Below are 23,186 nucleotides of genomic sequence, written 5' to 3' on the forward strand. Positions count from 1 at the left end.
TCATAATAAACATACATAACAAAGAAGATTTCAACAAGTGCCTCAGGGAACAGCTTTCCTTGGGGATCTGCTAGGCCAATGAAAGTTTTTGTGCAAACAGAGGCATGAAATGTAGTAGTCTGCACTGACTGTCTGAGCTCCTGTTGACACTGCTGAATGCCACCTTCAGAAGATAAATGTGGCTGTGGCTATGAAATCTGTGCTTGCTGAGTTCTTCATGTTTTGTATAAAATGAAGTACCTGCCATTTTCCATTAGCAGTACGTTTGCAAGCAAAATGATATTAAAAGAATAAGTAAGCATTGCCAGGTTTGGGGCAATCTAATCACAGCAGGGTATAGGCCAGCCTCCTCAGAGGGGCATCAGGCAATACAGGGGCTCATGCAGCACAACTGAGGGGAGGAAGGGAGGACCATGGGGATCTCGGACTGGCAGGGGAGGCCTCATAGTCAAGCCTGCTGCTCTTGTTGTCTTGATCCTCTGTATATCCCTGTGGCATGGTTACCAGCAAGAACAGTAAGTGTAAATGAAGTACAAAGAATGAATGCTTCAATCAAGACTCCAAGGCAAGTTAGAAGTGGAGTGTCTCTTTTAGAACTCACATCTTTGAGGGTCAGTCTCTCCTGAAGCTCTGGGAACACAAGGATGCTAATAAGAATTATAAGCACACTTCCAGTCAAGGTGGTGGCATCGGTAAACACTGTGCTTGCCTCCTTGCACAACCACATCAAAATTACAACTGAACTATAGACTAACCATCATGCAGAACTGTCAGAAATCAAGCTGAATGGAAGTCCTAAAACTACAAAATTAAAGAAAAAACCACACCGAGACTGGTAGGAGGGACTGAGACATGGAGTGGGCTGGTTCCACACCCAAGTGCAGCAGGTATAAATGGGGAGGAGTATCTCAGGAGTGAGGGGTCCAAGCCCCACACCAGGACCCCCAGATCAAGGTTCCAGTGCCAGAAAGACAAGTCGCCTTAACTTCCGGCTGTAAAAACCAGCAGGGATTGAGGTTGTGGAAGACAGAAACTTCTGGATTTCCAGGTTCCCTTAAAGGGACCATGCACAGACTTACTCAGATTTACTTCCTCTGAGTTTCAACACAAGGGAAGCAGGTTGAAAGGCACCAGAGACATAGGGGAGGAACTGAATTGTCTGGCATCAGGGCAAGAGCTGGGGGGTAGCTTTCTCCCAGGAAGGAGTGCTGGCAGAGGCCATTGTTCCTTTTCTGAGCTTTCCCCACACAGACCCACAGAGCCAGCAGGCAAATGCCGTATCTGAGACTCCATCAACCTGGCTCATACTATTTGTCCAACCCTGGTGATTTCCTGAGGCCTTACCCCACCCAATTTTCTGGCCCACTCAGGCTGTTTCCAGTGGCTTTTCCATATGAGTGGTTTGTCTTGGCCTGTGTTTCAGATTTTCCTAAATCCTCTCAAACAAGCAGCAACTGGCTTAAGCAAGCCCCATACCTCTTGCTAAGTTGCCCTAGGCCTGGCACTAGCAGTAGCCGGCCTTGATTCACAGCTTGGAATCACCAGGGCACTTCCCAGCCTAGCACAAGTAGCAACCATCTGTAGATCACTTTGAAGCTTATGCTGTGTGACCCTAGACAGATTGGTGGTGGGTGATCTTGGATGTACCTATAGCAGTCAAGGCTCAAGTACAACAAGAGTGTGTACACAGCCCACACAGTAGGTGTACCTTGAGTACCCAGCTTGGGTAATAGGGGAGGCTGTGCCACTGGACCCTATAGGACATTATGCACTACATTATGCCATTCTACCAAGCCTGGGAGACATAGCTCTAACCTAATACATAGAAACAAACACAGGGAGACTGTCAAAATAAGGTGACAAAGAAACATGGCCCAAATGAAAGTACAAAACAAAACTCCAGAAAAAGAACTAAACAAAATGGAGAGAAGCCATCCTCTAGATGCAGAATTCAAAACACTGGTTGTGAGGATGCTGAATGAATTTAGTGATAACCTCAATAGCAACAAAAAAATCTAATCAGAAACAAAGGATACACTAATTGAAATAAAAAATAATTTGCAGGGAATCAACAATAGAGTGGATGAAGCCCTAGAATCAAATCAGTGATTTGGAATATAAGGAAGCAAAAAACAATATAAGAACTGCAAGAAGAAAAAAGAATCCAAAAAAATGACTATAGTGTAAGGAGCCTCTGGGACAACTTCAGGTATACCAACATTTCTATCATAGGGTTGCCAGAAGGAGAAGAGAAAGCAAGAAATTGGAAATCTATTTGAAAAAAATAATGACAAAAAACTTTCCTAACTTGGGTAAGGAAATAGACATACAAGTCCAAGAAGCACAGAGAGTCCCAAACAAGATGAACCCAAAGAGGCCCACACGAAGACACATCGTGATTAAAATGCCAAAGGTTAAATACAAAGCAAGCATTTTAAAAGCAGCAAGAGAAAAGCAGTTAGTTACCTACAAAGGAGTTCCCATAAGACTGTCAGCTGATTTCTCAAACTTTGCAGGCTAGAAGGCATTTGGCAAGAAATATTGAAAGTGATGAAAAGCAACGATCTACAACTGAGATTACTGTACCCAGCAAAGCTATCATTTAGAAGGACAGACAGAGAGCTTCCCAGACAAGAAAAAGCTGAAGGAGTTCACTACCACCAATTCAGCATTATGTGAAATGTTAAAGGGTCTTCTTTCAGAAGAAGAAAAATATATAAGCCATAAAATGGCAATAAATATGTATCAACAATTGAATCTAAAAACTAAAATAAACGAGGAGAACAGAAACAGAATCATAGATACAGAGAATATTTTGATGGTTGCTAGATGGGAGGAAGGCCAAGGGCATGGGCAAAAAAGGTGAAGGGATTAAGAAGTACAAAGTAGTAACAGAATAGTCATTGGGATGCAAAGTACAGTATAGGAAATAGAGAAGCTGAAGAACATGTATTTATGACCCATGGACATGGACAGTGGTGTGCGGATTGGATTGCCTGCGGAAGTAGGGGTGGGTTGGTTGGAAGGGAGGTAAAGGGGGAAAATTAGGACAACTGTAATAACATAATAAAATATAATTTTAGGAAAAGAATTATGCACCAAAGTCTCCAGGGCAGAGAAGCTTGGGAAACCTTGGGCTACATGACACCATTCCTGTTTCATCAGTGCAGGACTTCTCAGAGCCTTTACGCGCTTTATGGCTCTCCACTGGGGGCCGGAGCATGCGGCCTCTCCCAGAAGCACTTAATTACAGTTCATTTGTGTCTTGTAGATCACTCCGTGGGGCTGTGTTTCACAAAACCAGACTGGGAAACATTGTTAGAGGGTGGGTTTCTATAGCTGCTTTTGGAAATCCTTCCATCAGTTGGTCAGTCCCCATTTTTTATACAGAATACCTTCAGGTTGTCTAACTCATGTGATCCATCAAACTTTGAAGAAAGCTATGATTATCCCCCTTTTAGAGATGAGAAGCTTAGGGCCAGAGAGGCTGTCAAGGGCACTCCCAACCCAGTTTTCTTCCAAGCTCACCGCACAGCATTCTGAATCTGCCAAAACACTGGTAGAGGTCACTGTAAACTGACCAGGGCTCTCTGGGCCAAAGACCCCACCCCGGTCCATTTGAGTGGCGCACTCAGCTACCTGCATGCCATATCCTCTGGGGTGGCCGTGGTCCTACCCCGGGAGGCTCTGACAGGCGCTTAGGTTTGCTGCTGCCGGAAATCTGCCCCCGCTCCCACTGGGCTTATGAAGGTGCCTGGTCACCTCCGTCTCCCAGCCTCCTGGCATCACCAAGGCTACATGAATATCACTCATCTGGGCTGTACCTTCAAAGCAGAAATTACTCCCCCACCACCCCACACTCAGGGCCACACAGACATAATACACCCAGTCCTGCCCAATACATACTTCAACATGCAGATAAATTCATAGTTGCATGTACATGAGTATATCTCCATCCATCCATGTGTCTACTCCCACACACTCATATGTGCCTTCCCGTCAATACACACACACACCCCTGTGTGACCTGTGTTGACCTTTGAAAGCAGGTGTAGTTCACGGCAGGTCAGGTCACAGGAAATTACCAAGGTTTCTAGGGCCTTTTATAGGAGGATGCGGCCTACCTGTGTACCTCGTTCTTTTTGTCTGGTGTCCCCATACTGCCTTTTGGGATAATGTCTATTGTTCTATTTCCAACTTCACTGACTATTTCATCTATCATCACCTATCTGCTGTTAAGCCCATCATTAATTTTAAAATTTTAGATGCTGTATTTTTCAGTTCTAAATTTGTATTTGTCTCTTTACAGTTTCTTTTTGTTCTTCTTTATACATTTGAGCATAAATGTTTTGGCTATTTAAAAATACTTGCTTGCTCCTTTCAACCTCTGGCCCACCTGAGGATTGACCTCCATTATCTTTTTTCTTCAATATAGCTTCTACTTCCCATGTCTAGTAATTTTGAGGTATATCCTATACATTGTGATTAAGACTGTGGATTTCTGTTTGTGTCTTTGGAAGAGTATCGGTTGGACCCAAATTCTCAATTCTCTTCCCCTCTGATAGGCAGCACCTATACATTCTGTTCAGATTTGTTTGTCTGTTTTGTGTTGAGTCAGGTAGGCTGCTTGGGTCAATCAGAGATTCAGGCAACATTTAGACGTAGAATTTGGGGTGTGCTCAGCCTGCAGGTGAGTGCACAGTCACAAAAACCAGCAGCCTCATCCAGGGACGTTTCCTTACGTGTTGACTCCCCTCCAGATTCAACCCACTTCTGATCACTTTCCAGTCCCTTCAGATACTTGTGTGTTCCGTTTTGTTCAGAGTTTATAATAGTAACAATCTGCAAGAGTTGGTCTGATAGGAACTCTGTCATTCCCAAAACCAGAACTCTCCCATTCCCTCTCTCTGGGATTTTCTCACCACGCTTCCTGTCCTCCCCGATCTTCACATCTGGAACGTTAGTATTCACTCAAGGATTTGCAGTTGCTCTGCCTTCCCTCGAGAAATCAAGCAGACGCAAGGTCCTGCTCCTCCTAGAGCCTGGCTGTACTAGTCTTTTCCATCTGTCATGGTCCGCAGGTCTGTGTGCTAATCGTAGCTCCTCCACAGGTTGGAAGTTCAAGGCTGGATCTTGAACTCTGAATGATGTTAACCAGGAGGAAGGGCATTTCAGGGGAAGGATGAGCTCCTACGGACAGGGACCAGGGCTTGTTCTACTCTCTGTCTAACACATAATAAGCATTTGAGAATGAGTAAGTGAATGAGTGTTAATTACTGTTTTCTGGAAAGGAGCTGCCCAGGGTATGACCACCTTCTCCCTGCAGACGTGGCCTGTCTGGGAAAAGTGGGCTCCTGCCAGCACTAGGCAGTCCTGTGGGACCATCTGCTTGTGCCTTGTGTCTGGAAACAGAGATGATGCCAAGGAGCTAGAAATTTTCTGGTAACCAAGGCCCAGCCAAGGCCATCATAAAATGTCTTGTTTTTGTTCTGTCCTTAGAGAGCTGATTTTTCTTCCTGTTGATGTTAAAATGCAAATGAACCTCCTCTCAAGTGGACTCTGCTGAGTTATTATGGCTAATGATCATAAGATTCTGGCAATAGGGAGCCAGACAGGATGTGACCTCCCTGCAAACTCAGTGACAGCTTCAAGACCACAGTGACAGCTTCAGAAATGAAAGGATTCTAGGAAGCTGAAGCGTCACGAGCAGGGTCTGTGCAACCAGGGAGACATGGGTCATACCCTGCCTCTGCCACCACCGCTTGTGGGACTTTGGTCCTGTGTGGGTCTTGGTTTCTTCATCCATGAGTAGCATCTTCTGCATGTATGAGCATCTCCCTCTGTCTCCTGGGGCAGGACACCCGCCCCTCCTCCTGGGTACCATGGCTTTCCCAGGCTGATTGCAGCTCAAGCACAAAGGCCAGGCAGTGGTTGTTACCTGTGGGCTTGTCTGGGATTCTGATTCCCAGACTGACACCCCAGAGATTGTGCTTCTGTCTATCTGGGTGGCAGGAACTTGCATTTTACAAGTTCCTGATGTGATCCTGAAGCAACTGGTCTGTGCACTGCATATTGGGAGTCAGTGGCTGTGGGAGGGATCTTTGCAGGTTAGTAGGGAAACTGTTAAGCCAGGGGCCCTGAAGCCAACCTGAGAGCTCAGAAAAGTACTTGGGGAGGAGCAGAATCTCGAACTCTGAATAGGTACTGACCATGTGAAAGCATTTCCGGGGAGGCAACAGCATCGCAAGAGGCACAGACACACAGGGTGGCTTACGTGTGTGGATTCCTGGCCAGAGTGTGACTACTAATGTAATGTAAGCTGGGCAACGCAGGCACGGGGCATAGGAAGTGAGGGGCAGGCCCCGAGCAGCTTTGGAGGCCACACCGAAGTGTTTGGACTGGTTTCTAGGAGCGGGCAGGAGTGCTAGGGCCAAATTAAAGTCTTAGAAAGATAACCCTGGTGCCGTGTGAAAGATCAACTCTAAAGGGAGAGCCTGAGGGCAGAGAGACCAGTCAGCAGGCTGTTGGGCTTTTCAGGTAAAGGAGGCTGGAGGACTGAACTGGGGCAGTGGGGCTGGAGAAAAACGGACAGGCGACAAGTAATCTGCCCAGTGATTCCATTGACGTGAGGAGCGGACGAGAGAGCAAGTGAAGAGGAGGAACATGGGAGGGCTCCCAGAGGCTTGGGCACTGAGCCTGGTGGAGGTACATTCACAGAGATGGGAAAACAGGAAGGAGCAAGTTTGGGGGGAGAAAGTGGGCTCTGTGTGGAATATGTATGTTTAGGGAGATGTCCAGAAAGCGGCTGGTTACCTGGATCTGGGGCTCAGGACTGAGGGAGGCTTGGGCGTAGATTGGGAAGCCATCCACATGTCCTATTTAAAGGCATGAGAGCAAATGTGGTCCCCTGACACAAAACAATAGGGAACACTAACATTTTAGGGACAGAGGGAGAAAGAGGATCCCACAAGGGACCAATACGAAACAGCAGGTTGGGAGGGCAGGGAAGCCCAAAACAAGTAGTGTTGTGAAAAGCAAAGGAAGAATGCTGAGGAGGAGGGTTGGTCAGCAGGCTCCGGTGCATGAAGGAGAGTCTGGTCTACAGGGTCCTTACGATTTGCAGGTGAAATGCCCTCTGGCAACCATCGCAAGAGCAGCTTCATTGGGCAGGAAATAGAAACCAGGCTGCCCGACTTAAGCAATGGGGGGGGGGGGGGGCGGCTGCGGCTGGGGGGAAGGTGGAGACTGTGGACTTAGGATCCTTTTCCAAGAAGCGTACCATTTGGAGGGAGGTGAGAGGCTGGCAGATAGCTAGGCAGCCACTTAGCGACAGGAAGGGTTTTTTTTTTAAGGATGTGAGAATTTTGATAATTTTTTTAACAAAAGGAAAGAATCAGTAGAGAATGAGAGGTAGAAGGCAGCAAAAGAAACAGAGGTGGCTGAGAGAGAGCACCCAGGGGAAGAGGACCAGGGCCAGGAGGACCCCAAGGGGAGGCTGGCTTTGAACAGGAGAGCCCGGCCAGATGTGGCGATGGGGCGGGTGCATGTAGACCACTCTCGCAAATACCTCTAAGTCCTGGTTCTTCCACTTCCAGCTGTTGACACTAGACAAGGAACTTAGCATGTCTTGTACTCTGTTTTCTTACCAGTGACGTAGGAATACTAATGAATATAACCCATAACAGGTTATCAGGATTAAATAATGTGTGTAAAGCACTCAGCACAATAGCTGATTAATGATAAATACGAAGATGTTTGGGCATCGTTGCAGTGGTTATTGCTGTTGTTATATTAGAGCGTAAAACCAAGGAGTTGGAATGGTTTGCACCTCCTGTTGCGAAGTGGGCTTGTGGGTGTCTCCTGAGAGTGGTTTGCGCTGAGGATGTCGTGGGGGCAAAGCAAAGGGGAGGATGTTGGGAGCTGTTGCTGGTGACGGATCAGAGCAGGTGGGCATCGGGGCCAAGTCACGTGGTTTTATCCTTCTCTGTACAGTTACCACTTCTGGTGCTCTAACATCCCTTCTTTAAAGATTCAAGCCTCCGTCTGTAAAACTTTTCTTCAGCCTAGAGCATGTCCTGTCACGAGGGCCCTCTGGCTGCCTGTTAGCACAGCTTTCCCTCAGCTGAAACTGTTTTGGTTTTGCCTCCGTAGTTGAAGGAAAGTTTCGCCGGCTACAGAATTCCAGGTTGACATGCTAGTGGTTGTTTCTTCTGGAACTTTCAAGATTTGTCCTTCTTTCCTGCATTGCTCTGATGAGAAATCAACCGCCATTCTTGTCATTATTCCCCGTGTATCCTGTGTTTTCTGTTTCTGGCGGCTAGCAAGCCTTTGCCTTTGTCTTTGTTTTTTAGCAGTTTAGCTATGACATGCTTCGGTGTGGTTTTCTTTGTCTGTGTCCTGTTTTAGGTTCACTGAGCTACTCAGAACGATGGGTGGGTGTTTCTGATTAAATTGGGAAAATCTCTGACCATTATTTTTTTTAAATTTTTTGCTGATTTTGTTTCTGTTCTTTTTGGGAGAGCCTAGTTGCACGTGGTTGCGTGCACATCAGGTCGGTTGGCATTGTCCTGGGAGTGCCTGATCCCGTGTTCGTTTTTATTGCACCTTTTTCCTCCCTGCTCTTCAGTTTGCACGGTTTCTTTTGGCCTCTCTTCAAGTTCACTGACCTTCCCTCTGCAGTGTCCTAGTTGCTACTATTTAAATCCAATGTGTTTTTATTTTAGGCCTAGTACCATTTAGTATTAAAATTTCTGTTTTTTCTTTTAACATTTTCTTATATTGCTACAAATGCACCCATCCTATTCATCTTTTCTTTTGTATTCCAACATTTATATCAGTTATTTTAAAGTCCTCTCTGTTAACCCAATATCTGGGTCATTCTCTTGAGTTGTTCTCTTGATTATGGCTTGAATTTCCTGCTTCTTTACCTGTCTAATCCTTTTTTACTGTGTAGGGGATGTTGTGAATAAAATACATTGTAGTGATTCTTGGATTCTTTTACCTTCCTCTGAAGGGTATTGAGTTTTATTTTAATAGGCAACTAAATTATGGGCAGCTAATGTGGGGGGAAGGGTTACTGACTATATTTAAACGTTAAGGTGGGTCTCTCTGGGTTTTTCCCTTAGTCCTCTCATGTCCTGAGATGACGGTCATTCTTCCAAAACTGGCCCTTCTGCCCTTGTTCCTGGGGAAGCCTTTTCACCCCGCTCTCTCATCTCCTTCCCTTTTATGTCACTCCCTAAAAACCCTGTCCTTATCCTGATTTAGCTCAAACTCACTTCCTCTGAGAGGGACAAGAAGGTTCACTGTTGAGAGGGTGGGGACCAGGGGCAGCAAAACGGAACCCACCCCGCACCTGACATGGGTGTCCCGCATTTTTCTGGCTGTTACTGCCTGGATCGTCACCGAGCTTTTGCCTGAGACCTTTTCTTTTTGACCTTTTCTGTGTTTTTTTCTCTAACAGGCAACCATTGGAATTGACTTCTTGTCAAAAACCATGTACTTGGAAGACCGTACGGTGAGCACCTGCCTTTAGAACTGGGAGGACAGGGCAGGGAGGGCTCTCGTGGGCTTCTCCCCCGGACCTTCAGCTGGGCGCTGCTGAGGGCCCATGCCTGGTCCAAAGCTGTCAGTGCCAGCATCCCTGCACCAAGACCTCCCCGCAGCCCCCGTGACCACCACGAGGACCTCAACGCCCCACTGACCCCCTTGCCCTGCCTGCCACAGGTGCGACTGCAGCTCTGGGACACGGCGGGCCAGGAGAGGTTCCGCAGCCTGATCCCCAGCTACATCCGGGACTCCACGGTGGCCGTCGTGGTGTACGACATCACAAGTGAGCGTGGTCCTGGGTGCCAGGGGAGGGTGGTCCCAGGGTCTCCAGGGCCCAAGGGAAGCCCCAGCCAGGCTGCAGCCTCTGTGTGTGTGCACACACACACACTTATCCTCTGAGTGCAGGAAGGTGGGTGCTCGGGGGTCAGGGGTGAGTTGCCTTGGAACACCAGCATGTCTTTCCCCTCCCCCTCCCTCCTGCAACAGTCATGGGTGCACAGGCCGCCTTCTCAGAGTGGGGGCTTGAATGTGGAGGTGAGCAGAGACACTCTCAGGGCTGGCCCTGCTTCCAGCCCCTCTGCGCCGCCCCTGGCCCTGGCTGCCAAAAAGTCCCCTACAGGACATCTTCTGTGTGCATGTGGTGTTAAGGTGGGAGAAGACACTGGTCCCTGGGCCAGCTGAGCCCACTGGCTGTGGCTTTGTCAACTGGCATCTCTGCTCCTCACAGGGCTCCCTGGGAGGGGAGGCTGAGTGGGTCTGGGCCAGCTCTGGTGGCTTCACTTCTCACACACTGTGGCTCTTCTAGCCAAAGCAGCCATCCTTGAGAGTGACTGCACAGCCCTGAGGGAGGCTCATGGGGCGGGGGGCAGGGGAGACCAGGGGGCAGGCCCTAGAGCAGGGCCCACTGCCCAGGCAGGTGTAATAGAACACAGCTGGTAAACCCTTGGGCTGTGGTCATGCCCATGGTGGGAGGACACTCAGGGCACTGCCCCAGCCTGCTGCCCCTGGCCCTTCCCACCCCTTTGTTCTGCCCCCTCCCTGACCACAGGCTTCCTGCCCATCTGACCACATGCAGGTGGGAGCTGGGGTCATGTGGCCTGACACAAAGCAGAAAAGAGCTCAGGCTGCGGAAACAGGCCACCTCCCCTCCCCTGGGTGCGTGGGCTGCTGAGCTGGGGCCATCACCCTTCATTGATAGGTCGATGCTCCTCTTCAAGGTCATTCACATCTTCTGACTGAGGAGAGAGCTGCTCTAAAGTGGCCTTGCCTCTCCTGGCTTCTGTCTGCCCTGGGGCCACCTTTCCCCTCTTCTTACTTGGAGACCCGAGGGCTCTTTTTGGAAAACCCTCTGGCCCTTTCCCAAGTGCCCCAGAGTTCCCCCTGGTGACAGCTGGCTCTCTAGGGCTCTCTCCCCTAGGGCCTGCTGTGCCCCCACCCCCTTCCACAGTTTCCAAGCACAGCCAAGTCCAGGGCTCCATTTTTCATTCTGCCCTGAGCCCCCAACATGACATCTGACTCTCAAATGGGTCCCTAAAGCCACCAGTCCATGTAGCGAATCATAACACTGTGACATTTCCGTTGGGGTGACTTCTCCCCATCCCCAGAGGATGGCTCAGCAATGCAAGCAGCTGGAGCAGCTGCTCTGCAAACACCCGTGGGCCCTCTGTGGAAGGCTCAGACCCCCTGGGCTCTGCGGCCTGTGCTCCAGCCCCTCCTGGGTGTCTGAGGCTGCATGCTCCCTCCTCTCCCTTCCCACCTCTCTCCTCTCCCACCGGGAGCTGGATCTCACTCCCAGTGCTACCCCCACTTTCCTCCTCCAGACCTCAACTCCTTCCAGCAGACCTCCAAGTGGATCGATGATGTCAGGACGGAGAGGGGCAGCGATGTTATCATCATGCTGGTGGGCAACAAGACGGACCTGGCTGACAAGAGGTGGGTGCAGAGTCCGGCACGCTGGGCCCCCTGCATGCCTTTGCACCTCCTCCTGGACAAGGAGTTCTGGGGTGCATGGGTAGTGAGCATGCCCTCTGTCTCACCTGTCCCATGTCTCCGGGAAAGGTCCCATCAGGTTGCTGGAGGCTCTGAAAGCCTGGTGCAGCCCCCTGCCTATGGCATCTCTGAGGCCTCACCTTGCACTGCCAGCAGGGGCAGGACAGGGACCCCCATGTGTGGTCTGTGCGGGCCAGCCCCCCAGTGCATGGTCCGGGGCCTGGCCACACCCAATGCAGCTGCAGGCACAGCAGTCCCTTGGGCTCCTACTGACCTCTGCTTGGGCTCCGGGTGTCTGCCCCCATGAGATGCCCACACCAGTGTGGGTGGGGGTGTGAAGGTCTGGGTCCCAGGTATCAACCTCAGAATTCCTGATCTGGCATTGTGTCTAGGTGTGACACTTTCTGTGAAGAGGCTGCTCCAGGGCACAGGGCTGACTCGGGTGCCACTTACATGCCTTTGTCCCCTTGTCTCAGGGGACCTAACTTGGTTAGATGAAGCACCTAACTTGGTTAGATGAACCTAACTTGGTTAGATGAAGAGGCCATTGACTGTGGGCTTTCTGAAACATCCTCTGACCGTTTAAGGAGTAACCTGAGTGAGAACCTACTTTATTAGAATCCTCTTCTTGAAGTGAAGAAAATGGGGCTCAAAGCCTAGCTCCTTCTCTAAGTAGGTGACCTTGGGGCAGTCACTTTTAACCTCAGTGTTCTCATTTGTAAAATGGGCCTGACGATGTCACCCAGAGAGGCGGTACGTGACTTGAAGCACCTTACAGATGTCGTGCCCGGCAGCAGCAACTGCTGGGGAAGGCAGGTAAGGGACAGCCCCACCCATGGGCCACAGGGCCTGCTCCCATACTGGAAGATGCTACAGAAGGAGCAGAGAAGGGGCTGCTGTGTCCTGCTGTGCCCTGTGTCCCCTTCATCCTGGTTGGCTCCCTGGCCCTGTGGGTGGGCCCCCTTATCTCTGCCTTGCCCGGCCTGCATCTCTGCTGAACTGGCGCCCCCATCCCCCCACCCGCAGGCAGATAACCATCGAGGAGGGGGAGCAGCGCGCCAAAGAACTAAGCGTCATGTTCATCGAGACCAGTGCGAAGACTGGCTACAATGTGAAGCAGGTAGGACATGCCTGGTGCTGACCTCTGGCCTAGCTTGGCCACAGGGCCCACACATGGCTTCCAGCATGGTCAGCCCCAGACTCCACCCTGCCTCCCCAGTGGGCTAGTGACTGGGGTGGGGCAGCCAGCCAGAGTGCCCATCGCCCCATCTAATGAGGAGCAAGCTTACCTCCAGAGTTGGTAACGCATGCATGCAAGAAGGAAGGAATGCTGGCCTTCGGTGGGTGTCCAAAGGATGTCATCACTAGTCACCCTACAGTCGCCAGCCACATGGCCCCTGTAGCCTTCTGTGAGTGTCCAGGCCCCAACCTCCAGGTGGCTGAAGGAAGCATTGTTTCCCTGGCACCTTACTTGACTAGGGGTGGAGGTACAGGGGTTCGTGCCTTGTACTTGGCAAGTGCCGAGTGGTTGGAGGGCCAGGCAGGCTTGGAGATAGGTGCCCAGCCATGGGGCACTGGAACTCTCAGGGGGAGACAGGCCAGGGTAGCCAGAATTATCAAAGAAGCGTAGAGTGTCCACAAACCCCAGAGTCCATGGATGTAATCCAGCAGGTCTGCAGCCTTGGGTTGGAAAAACTACAGCTTTATCAGCACTTAGTCTGACTGCTCTTTAGTGTTGTTACCTTCAGAGACGCGTGGAGGCGGCAAGACCACAGCAGCAGCCCCTGTGGCTCTGTCACACAGATTACAGCTGTGTTCTTATCACCTTGCAGACTTACGGTGTCTTGAACTTGACACCATCACTACTTCGGCATCACGGTGGTTATTAGACACACTGCCATCTCTTGCTGTCTCACAGGTTCATGCTCCATCACCAGTTTATGTCTTAAAGGTTTCAATACTAAATGGTTTCCTTCATGCCGCTGTGTAATTGATGTCACACACTTAGAAGGCGTGTGTAGGTGTCACCAGATTGCCAGAGGGGCCCGTGGTTCACAAAAGGTCAGGAGCCCCTGCCTTCAAGAAGGAGAGGACTTGGAGAGGTGATGAGGAGGGTGGCATCACAGGCAAGGGGCACAGCGTGAGTAAAGGTGTGGCAGGAGGGGTGCCTGGGGAAAGGGGAGGGGACACTGAGTGAGGAACGTGGCGTGGCTGGGGTGTCACTTCTGCCCGGCCACGCCTTTGGTGCCCAGGAGCACAAGACAAGCTGCCCAGGCAGCACTTGGCCTGGGTACAGTGAAGATTCACCTCCTGTGGACAGTGCCAGCCGGAGATGGGAAAGATGGCAGAGGATTGGCAAGAGACAGCGTGGCAGCCCCAAAGCTCCAGCACTCAGTGTCCCCCAGCTGGAGTGACCGCAGTATGGCTCCATTCACTCCCACCTCCTTCCCAGCCTCCTTTGGTGTAAGACTGGGGCTGCCATGGCATATCCCGGAGGAGGGAGCTGCCTGCCCCTGCAGGCGTCAGGCGTACAAGACACTGGGCTGCTGCTGTTTGCACCTGAATGGAGAGTCATGGGGAGCCGGGAAGCGGAGGGCAGGTAGCCTCTGTACCAGTGGTCAGGGTCAGGGAGATGCTGATGCTGCCCTTCCTGGAATGCTCTGGAAGCCATGTACTGGTCTGAGTGGGCGTTCAGTGGGGTCAGTTGAAACCCTGCATGGGTCAGAGGAGCCTCCATGCATTGCAGACTCCTGGACTCTCACCGTGACCATACCTGCTTTCAGAGACTCACATGTGACCCCAGCACCTGCCCTCTAGCTGTCAGGTTGACCATTGGCAGAATCCATGGCCATTCTGACGTTTCTGACAGGCCGAGCAAGGCCACCAGAGGCAAGGCCATGAAGGAAAGCTCAGGAGGAGTGACCCGGGCCCTCTGTACCCTCACCCAATTCCGCTGGCCCCACTCCGGAGCCCTTTCTGCAGCCTAGCCACTGGGTCCCACACCCTGCCAGGCAGACCAGTGGCTTTCCCCCCAGACCCTCATTGCCTTTGGCATTGGGTGCTCCCATAGGGCCCTCACTTGGCCCAGGTGCTCCAATATGGCTGAGCTCTGGGGGAAACCATGAAGAAGACTCACCCTGTCCTCAGAGAGCTCACGCAGAGAAGTTACAAGCCCAGAGCCCACTGAGTTCTATGATCGGTATTTGTGAGGAGAGGGGTCAGTGTTCAGAATATTCTTGTGCCTGGTACTTGGGTTTTGCACTTACTGCCACCTCCTCGGTTCTGTGTCTGCTAGCAGCTACCTGACACCCCTACCCCCCGCCCCAGCACACACACCCCACGCTCATTTCTCCCCAGACACACACACACTCACAGAAACCTCATGTGTGCACATACACGCCACACACACACTCCCCATACACACAAATTCACGTACACTGAGACACCACACACCCACACCACACATACCTTTCACAGTATGCACATTGCACACCCATACATACACAAACCCCACAACTTCACGTTCACACTCCTGTGGTGTTCTCTCAGAAGTCTCTCTCTGCTGTGACTGTGTGGCCCTGGCTCCCAGCTGCCTCAATGCCCATGAACTTGCAGGACTTCGTGAGGAGAGTGTCTTTGTCTCAAGAGCAGATGGGAAGTTGGTTCCCTACACCTGGTCTCTATGTGGGCAGTGGGACAGAAGTCCTCCTAAGGGCTCGTCTCATGGGATCCAGATCATTATCTGCACTGGGGTAGGTCCCCTTCAATCAGTGCGACCCACGCTCAGCTCCTGGTGCGCCCCTGGCCACCCTTCTGGCTGAGAGGCCTAGCGAGGCCCAACACTGTGAGAAGCGCTGGGAGGGGGGGACAGAGAAGTTGGTGCAGCCCTGACCTCCAGGATACACCCAGTGGGACAGAGTAGAAGCCCAAGTAGACGAGTAGAAGCAAGAGGATGTGTACCCAGTGGGAGCAGGAAAGGAAACACGGGGGCGGGGGGTACTCATGCCTCATCTCCCCCCTTTCTCCAGCTCTTCCGACGTGTGGCGTCGGCTTTGCCTGGAATGGAGAATGTGCAGGAGAAAAGCAAAGAAGGGAGTATCCTTTTTCTTTGATGAGTGAGTGAAAGATGCGCTGGAGAGGCCATTTACTCTAGTTACTCACTCAGTATTTCAGAGCAGCAGACAAACCCAGGCCTTGCCTCCGGCTCAGGCTTCCCAACAGGGGAGTGTGGTGTTGGGGTACTGTACAGGGGTAAGGCTGAAGCCCAAGGTCTGTAAGACCATCCAGCTCAAACTACTAAGCTTTTACCTCCCAGGTGGGGTGGGGGTACCAGAGAGATATATACAGAGTGATGGTGCGGGACAGGGAGCGAGAGATAGGGATGCTGCCCTTAGTTACAGTGAACCCTGGTCTGCACTCGTGGGTACAAGTAGAGTCTTCGCCGCAGGGAAGGTTTCTTCTCTACACTCAGATGTGGTTTCACTGTGGTTCAGCCTCCTGTCTACAGCAGCTCCCCCAGCACCTGCCGCCTCCATGGCCTGTCTGCGTCCTTGGGCCCGCCCTGCACAGCCCCAGGTCTTCCCACTGCCCCTGGGACAAGGTCAGCACGCCACTCACATGGCCCATGCCAAACCGCAGGTGACACCCAGAAGCTGAAATGGGGGTTCAGAGGGGTCATCTGATTTGCCCAGTTAGAAAGAAGGCATTTATTTAGTGCCTATTCGTAGTTTGTTTATACTTTGCCATGTTATGAAAAATGTGTGTTTATGCACATGAACACACAAAAAATAAGGTAGAAATGTGTGTCATGTGTGTACATGCACATGTGAGAAAATGAGGGCCCAGAGAAGATAAAGTAGGAAAACAAGGAAAGGGAGAGAGAAAGTCAAACTCAAAATATATGCCGTGACCAAATGGCCAAAGAGTGGCAAGGAGGGAGAATGTGGTCTCTGGGGGGAGCATGGCTTTTTATGGTTCAGTTGTCCCTTTCTGTCTGTGGGGGATGGGTTCTAGACCCCCCCCCCCGCCCCGGGTGCCAAACTCTGGATGCTCAAGTCCCTGAAATAAAATGGTGTAGCATTTGCATGTAACCTGTGCACACCCTCCCATGCACTTTAAATGATGTCTAGGTTACTTACGATACCTAACACAGTGTGAGTGCTATGTAAGTCGTTGTGAGCTGTATTGTTTAGGGAACAGTGACAGGAAATAATGTGCATATTCAGTACAGATGCAACCGTTGTAGGCTTAACTACACATCAGTAACAGCGTAACACTTTTTTCCCAATATTTTTATATGGAGTGTATTGGGGTGACATTGGTTAATAAAATTATATAGGTTTCAGGTGCCCGATTCTATGTATAATACATCATCTGTATACTGTATTATGTATTCACCACCCCAAGTCAAGTCCAAGTGTTTTTGGTCCACAATTGGTTGAATCCATGGATGCAGAGCCCGTGGCTATGCAGGGCCGACTGCACTTAAAGCCAAAACGATCTCTCCCATAGTCTCAAATAAGGGCCACAGAAACATCCCTAGGATGCCAGCAGCAGCTCCCACAGCAGGCCTTCTTATACCTCCCACCCTGCTCCCCCAGCCCAGTGTAGTCTCCCCCACCCAGGAGTCATTCTGTGCACGGTGGAGGACCTGGTCCTCAGCTGTGATGGGCCTGGCCTGATAGTGTCCAGCCTCCTGACAGCAGAGGGAATGGCCTGTCCATGTATCTTGAACCCACCCCTCTGGTGGTTCTGATTGGTGCTTCTCCAGCCCACCGTCCTCTGGGCACCAATGGAAAGGCTGGAGAGGGGCTGTGCTGCGGCCCTTTTCCAGGGCTTCTCATGGTGGCATCCTCAGAGTCTAAGTGACCACACTGACTAGAGCTTGAGGGGTCTGTGCACCTGCAACTAAGTAGGGAGAGGCCCAGGTAGCACGTGCTTTGAGACATGGGATCTGCGCCAGGCCTTCAGGCTCTCCACCTCCAGTGCGCTTTGGGGTGGGGCTGGGGCCTGAGCTGGGAGCCAGTGTATAGGGCCTGGTCAGTAGAGATGAGAAAGTAGAGTAGAGTAGTAGAGTAGTTTCTGAGAAAGGGGTGAGGGGGTATGGGAGGGGGCCCTAAATCCTCTCCCCCAGGCCAGAGTGTGGGTGTTCATAGAGGGACAGAAGGGCCGTGCAGGGCAGCTGAGCGGTGCCCAGGGAGGGGCGCGAGGCAAGGTGGCAGCTTCTCTGTGTGAGTTGTCTTCCTTAGCCCAGCCCCCTGCAGTGATCGACATCAAGCTGGACAAACCCCAAGAGCCCCCAGCCAGCGAAGGCGGCTGCTCCTGCTAATGCAGCCCGACCTGACGGCTTCCTCCGACACTACTCGCTTGTTGTGTGGCTTCCTATTGGTTAGCTTCCTAAAGGGGGGTGGGAAATGAGCTTATCGAGATGGGAGGATTTTTCTTTTCTCTCTGTCTGTAGGAGTAGGGTGGGGTGGGGAGGGAGGCTGGGCATCAGGGATCACGTCACTCTTAACAGCTGTTACTTAAACAACTATTTTTTGGTTTGGTTGTAATATATTGTACTTTATTAAGATTGCCAAAAACTGTTGAAATTTAAAAAAAATTTAAATCATGTGTATACAATTTTTTGCCAGATAAAAATGTAGTCATTTTTATTTGAAAGATGTGCTTTTTTTGTTTTTGTATATTTGTAAACTTACAGAGAACCTTTTCCACACACCTCCTCAGTCCTGTCCTCTTTGAACTGTCCATCACCTCTGCCTTCCTCCCACCCCAGCCCAGTAAACTAAAACATTAACCAGGCAACTTCATTAGGCTCCAATCTGGGGCCCAGACTAACGAGGCCCCACCAAACAGGTCCTAACTGCTTAAATCAAACACTGATTGAACAAAGCCTCTGAGGAGGCAGCTCTGACACTGTCCTTCTCCCGTGGCCAGAGGGGCACATCAGGCATGGCCCTGAGCTGACATTAAGGCCTTGTGGACTGCAGGGAGCCCAGCAGCAGGCCCCGTTGCAATGGATTCTGCTTCTCCCTGCCCCTCCCTGAAAAACCTTGAAGGGAGCAGAGGGCACCTGCCACAGGCAACCTGTGTTCTCTGTGGTCCACCCAGTGATTGGCAGAGCAAGTGGTCATTGGAAGGAAGGATGGGGTGCTGTTGGCAACTGCGGGCAGTGCTGATGTGGGGGTGGTTCACAGACGTGGGCACCACGTGTACTTCTGAAAATGTTTTAGCCAACCAGCCCAGTGTTCAGCACACATGTCTGGGTGGAACCTATGGGAAGAGCCAAAAGAGGCTCATTGTGTGCACTTCGGGGAGCGTTGTTTGCAGAACCACTACCTTAAAGAGGCATGTTCTCAGATCCTCGGTTGCTAATACTGTTCAGTGCTGCTCTGGGAAAGCTCACTTCTCGATGTGTTTTTGCCCCACGGGCCCAGCACATCTGAAATCTTTTTGGCTACTGTACCCACACTGGTCGCCTGAGAGTAGGGCTGTGGTGGGTCTCCAGAAGGCTGCCTGGAGAAAGCCATCTTTGCCATTTTTGACTCATTTCTGAGAAGGGCGAAGTCTGAGGACCTATAAAATCTCTAAGAGGAACTCTGTCTTCTACGTGATGTAACCCGCTTGGCCTGTATTCCGAATAGACCCAGACTCACCAACCCCGAGCCTGCCCAAAGCCAGGCGGAGGACGGCAACGCTGGCCCAAAACAGTGAACTCCGCCCTCCAAGCTGGCTGACTCTTCCTCCAGGCTGCCCTTGGGCATGTCACAGGTGAGCTAAATGACCACCCGGGGTATGAGAGGGGGTGAATTCCTCCACCAAGCAGAGCTCAAACAAGTTATTGCAATGAATTTTGGAACTTCTCAGAAACTGATCCAAAATGGCAGCCAGTACATGCAGTGAAACTTGGCAGGACTCGCTGCCGTTTGTCCAGTGGGCCTGCCACACGCTTCCCGCTAAGGAGACGGGGTGTCAGAGCTGATCCTTAAAGAGAAATTTATCTTCAGGTGAAGAAAAGAGGGAGCAGAGTTCCCAGTGAGCTCCTCTCCCTAAAGGTAAAGACCAACGTACAAACGTAATCTGTGTCGTGTGTTTCGTTTTTCTATGTGTGTACATAATTATATATATAGACTTGTGTATACACCTGCCACACACACATTCTCAGAGGTACACGTGCTCAACGTATATTCTTGTTTCTCCTGCTCTCAAGTTGGAACTTGCATTGTGATAACAGTTTTGGAAATTCAAAAGTACTGCAACGTGTTGAAATAAGAAGTACTTAATATTGTCAAAAAAACTTGTGATTGTCTTGCCATCAATAAAATAACATAGATGTGTTAAACTACAGGCAAAAATAGCCCACAGGAATAGGTACACCATTTATCCCTCTACACACTTAACTTGCACGGGTGTGCATGCCACGTGGGCCAGCGCCCCCCCACCATGGCACACCCCCCAGTGGTGCTTGTTGGAAGAGCGTTTACTTACCTCGTGAGAGTTTATAGGAGTCGGTGTCACGGCATCGGGCCTGGGCGGCAGTGAGGGCCACTGCCTGTGGCCTCTGGGACAGCCTCATTTGCAAGGATCTGCACTGGGTGTCAGTGATCGAATGTGCGGTGGATTTTTATTTTCTTGGTACTAAAGAGTAGCTTTTCTTAAAACATTCCTATAAGTAAAATGTAGAAACTCAGTTCCCTCCTCATATGCACATACACCCAAGGCACCATGAGCTCTTTATTCTACCCCAGCGTACAGGAGCAGTCAGGGCACGGGAGTTGTCGTTTGGCTGCCATGGCCTCCGCAAGCCCGCCTTTCCTGGCACGTACACGACATCCCCTCCTTTGAGTCAGGCTCTCCCCAGCCCCGTGGGCCTCTGCCAGTGAGTGCAGTTGCCTCATCTCGTCTGCATCTTGGTGGTGCCGTCCCGTTCCATGACCCTTCTGTCCTCAGGCCCGATTCGTACCCCTGAATTCCTGATGTTTCGGGGCATCCAGACCTCTTGTGCAGAAGTGCATTGGTTCTTTGGTTCTCGTTTTGAGCGGGTGCCATCACTGTCCTCTTGCTCGTAGGTAGGATCTTGACTTAGAGAGTTAAGGCTCAATAATAAAAAGGTCAGGTTCCCTTGAAGACGTCGTGAAATTGCTGCGGCGTCCCCAGTGACTGTGACAGCTTTGCCGTGGGCAAAGGGCTAGCACGAAGCAAAGTGGAGGAATCCTCTCAGGACACGATCTCAAAGACTAGCTCTGACTTGGAAGATGAGCAGGGTCATCTTTAGGCCTTTTTTTGTGAGGGGAGGGGAAGAAAAGCTGTCAGTAAAGCTGCTGTTTTGCCGGTGCTGGAAAATTGAGCCTAAGATGGGAAAAGCACGTAGCGCGTTTTCAGTGCACACACACTGGAATGAAAGTGTGATGGGCACACTTCGAATGCTGGAAGGGCAGCTGTGTGGTCCAAGGCGAGCACACCTGGTGATCGTAAGCCAGCTTCTTCTGGTTGGAGGCCTCCCTGCTGTCACTGTCACTGCTCCCCCTTCCTGTCAGCATCCCCAAACATTCTGTGATGTTCCCAGGTCCAACAAGCAACGGCCAGGTCAGTTCTGGTGTCCCAGGAAACAGAAAGGATGGCACTGGTGGTAGCTCAGGATGCAGTCACGGCTCAAGGGCAGTGTCTCTGTCCTCCCAGTGGCCAGCCAGTGCTGGGAGCCCCTGCCCTCAAGCACCAGGTGTGACAACAATGGCACCGCTGGCTTCGGTGTCCTTCAGGCAGAGCAGCCTCATTCCTTCACACAGTGGAAGGTCGGTGAGGATGTGAGGATGTGAGAACAGGTAGCTGCGGACTGTGAGGTGTGTCTGAGCCATGTGAGGGGCAGCTAAACAGAAGTGTGTCTGCATCAACCAAGCAGAGTTGTATGCTCACTAGTTTCCAAACTACCTCTTCCCCAAGAATGTGAGGCATTGTCACCTGGCTGCAGCAGTGAGGTGGTCTCATAACCGTTTCGCAGGCAGGAAAAGCAAGACAGAGAAGGGTGACTTAGTCACCCAGCAAGTCGGAAGTGGTCTGAACCGGGACCTTTCCACCTTCACCCATCACTGACCTGTGTGTACAACTGGGACTGTGCATTTGCACACGAAGGGCTGCTGTGCACGGTGTCAGACCATCTCTACTCCGGTTAGGATGTGAGGTTCTGCTCAGCGTATCTGAGTGAGCCAGGGAAGGACCACCTCCGTTTCAGGCTCCTCCGTGGCCAAGGAGGGCCAGCCCCCAGGTCCACTCTGATTGTTGTGGGCACCCACAGACCAGGGTACCCTTTGAATTTGTTTGAATTGAACTATTTAGGTGTTCCAGACCTGTGTGGGTGATGCAGTGGAGTTTGGATGCTTCCTTCCTGTGGGAAGCCTCCAGACATCGAAGGCCAAGTCCTGTCACGTGGTGTGTCACTGTCTCCCCTCCCTTTCCCTCACCCACCCCCATGAAGTGACTAGCCATGGGGAGCACAGGTGGCATTTCCATCTCTCACTGGCTCAGCAGGCACAAATGGCCACATTGACTTTACATAAAACTGTGTAAAATGTGGAAGACTCAGCATGTTGATCAAACAATAAACTGTCCTAATTCTCAACACCAAGCTTCTTGTCTAACATTTCTGTGTGGTGCAATCATACATGGGCCTGGGGGGAGAAGTTCAAGTGCGTGCCCCACAAAGACCCTCCTATGTATATGTATCCAGCATGCAAAGCCTTTAGCTTCTTCCTTCTACTCACCTGGGCTCTCCACCGCCTCAGAGGGGGCAAAGGTAGAATACACTCACTTTCATAATCTCCATTCTGCCTGAAGGCTGGACAGGGAACCTCCAGGCAGAACTGACTCTCAGATGTGTGACTTCTGTCATCCCTGCTCTCCGTGTGCCTTGGCTGGGGATGGTAGAGGGTGGGCGCAGGGACTAGGCCTCTCTTCCTTCTGGGGAGTTCCAGGAAGCCATTTACAGGCAAGCATTTCAGGGGAGCCATAATCAACCTTTCAGGTGACACCAAGCTGCCACATACCACCTCCAAGGTCACCCCACATCAATGAGAGAGTATTTCTGAGAGGCCCCTTTCAGGTCTCAGTCATCTCCTGACCGAAAGATGCCCCAAAGGCCAGGAGAGTTGGGGGATTTATCTGAAGAGAATACAAAGGCCATGATCAAGCACAGAAGTACCCTGACCTGTGAACCCTAGGAATCCTGAGGCCGTGAAGTAAGCCAAGTTCACCAGGGCTCATTCTTTTTCAAGTTCAACTCCACTATTGTCTTTCCCCTTTAAAGGTTCTAAAGTTTGTGGAATACCCTCCAAAATGCCACCTCAAAGGAGCCATCTCTAATTATGAGGGACAGGAAATAAGTGTCCTGCTCAGTAAGCCTGACTTTTACTGGCTTTCGGAGGTAAAATGTGAGGTTGGAAGAGGTACAGGGGGTGGAAAAAGGCAGAGAGGCCTGAGAGCAGAGTGTGCCTGCTGGCATGGGCGCAATGAAAGGCAGTGTAAAGCAGTTGCAAAAGCTGAGGGTGAACCATAAATGCCCCAAGATTTCGGTATTCAGGGCAACGTGACTTCAGTGAAGGGAGTGAACGACCTCCCTGACAAGGCTGTTACACACACGACTGTCTAGCAAC

The 23,186-nt window shown here is 51.1% G+C and overlaps 1 protein-coding gene across 1 annotated transcript in view; it reads left to right on the plus strand.

Moving 5' to 3' along the window:
- Positions 1 to 22,159, plus strand: part of RAB6B (RAB6B, member RAS oncogene family) — a 55,646-nt gene extending 33,487 nt beyond the window's left edge. Inside the window, exons 3-8 of the mRNA XM_037061255.1 lie at positions 9,464 to 9,517; positions 9,727 to 9,832; positions 11,370 to 11,481; positions 12,565 to 12,658; positions 15,567 to 15,633; positions 17,802 to 22,159. Coding sequence (XP_036917150.1) covers positions 9,464 to 9,517; positions 9,727 to 9,832; positions 11,370 to 11,481; positions 12,565 to 12,658; positions 15,567 to 15,633; positions 17,802 to 17,866 — 498 coding nt within the window. The 3' untranslated portion in view covers positions 17,867 to 22,159. The remainder of the gene's footprint in view (positions 1 to 9,463; positions 9,518 to 9,726; positions 9,833 to 11,369; positions 11,482 to 12,564; positions 12,659 to 15,566; positions 15,634 to 17,801) is intronic.
- Positions 22,160 to 23,186: the final 1,027 nt, after the last annotated feature.

Source organism: Sturnira hondurensis, unplaced genomic scaffold, assembly GCF_014824575.4.
Source record: "Sturnira hondurensis isolate 20B ecotype Veracruz unplaced genomic scaffold, ASM1482457v3 Scaffold0013299, whole genome shotgun sequence".
Lineage (NCBI taxonomy): Eukaryota > Metazoa > Chordata > Mammalia > Chiroptera > Phyllostomidae > Sturnira > Sturnira hondurensis.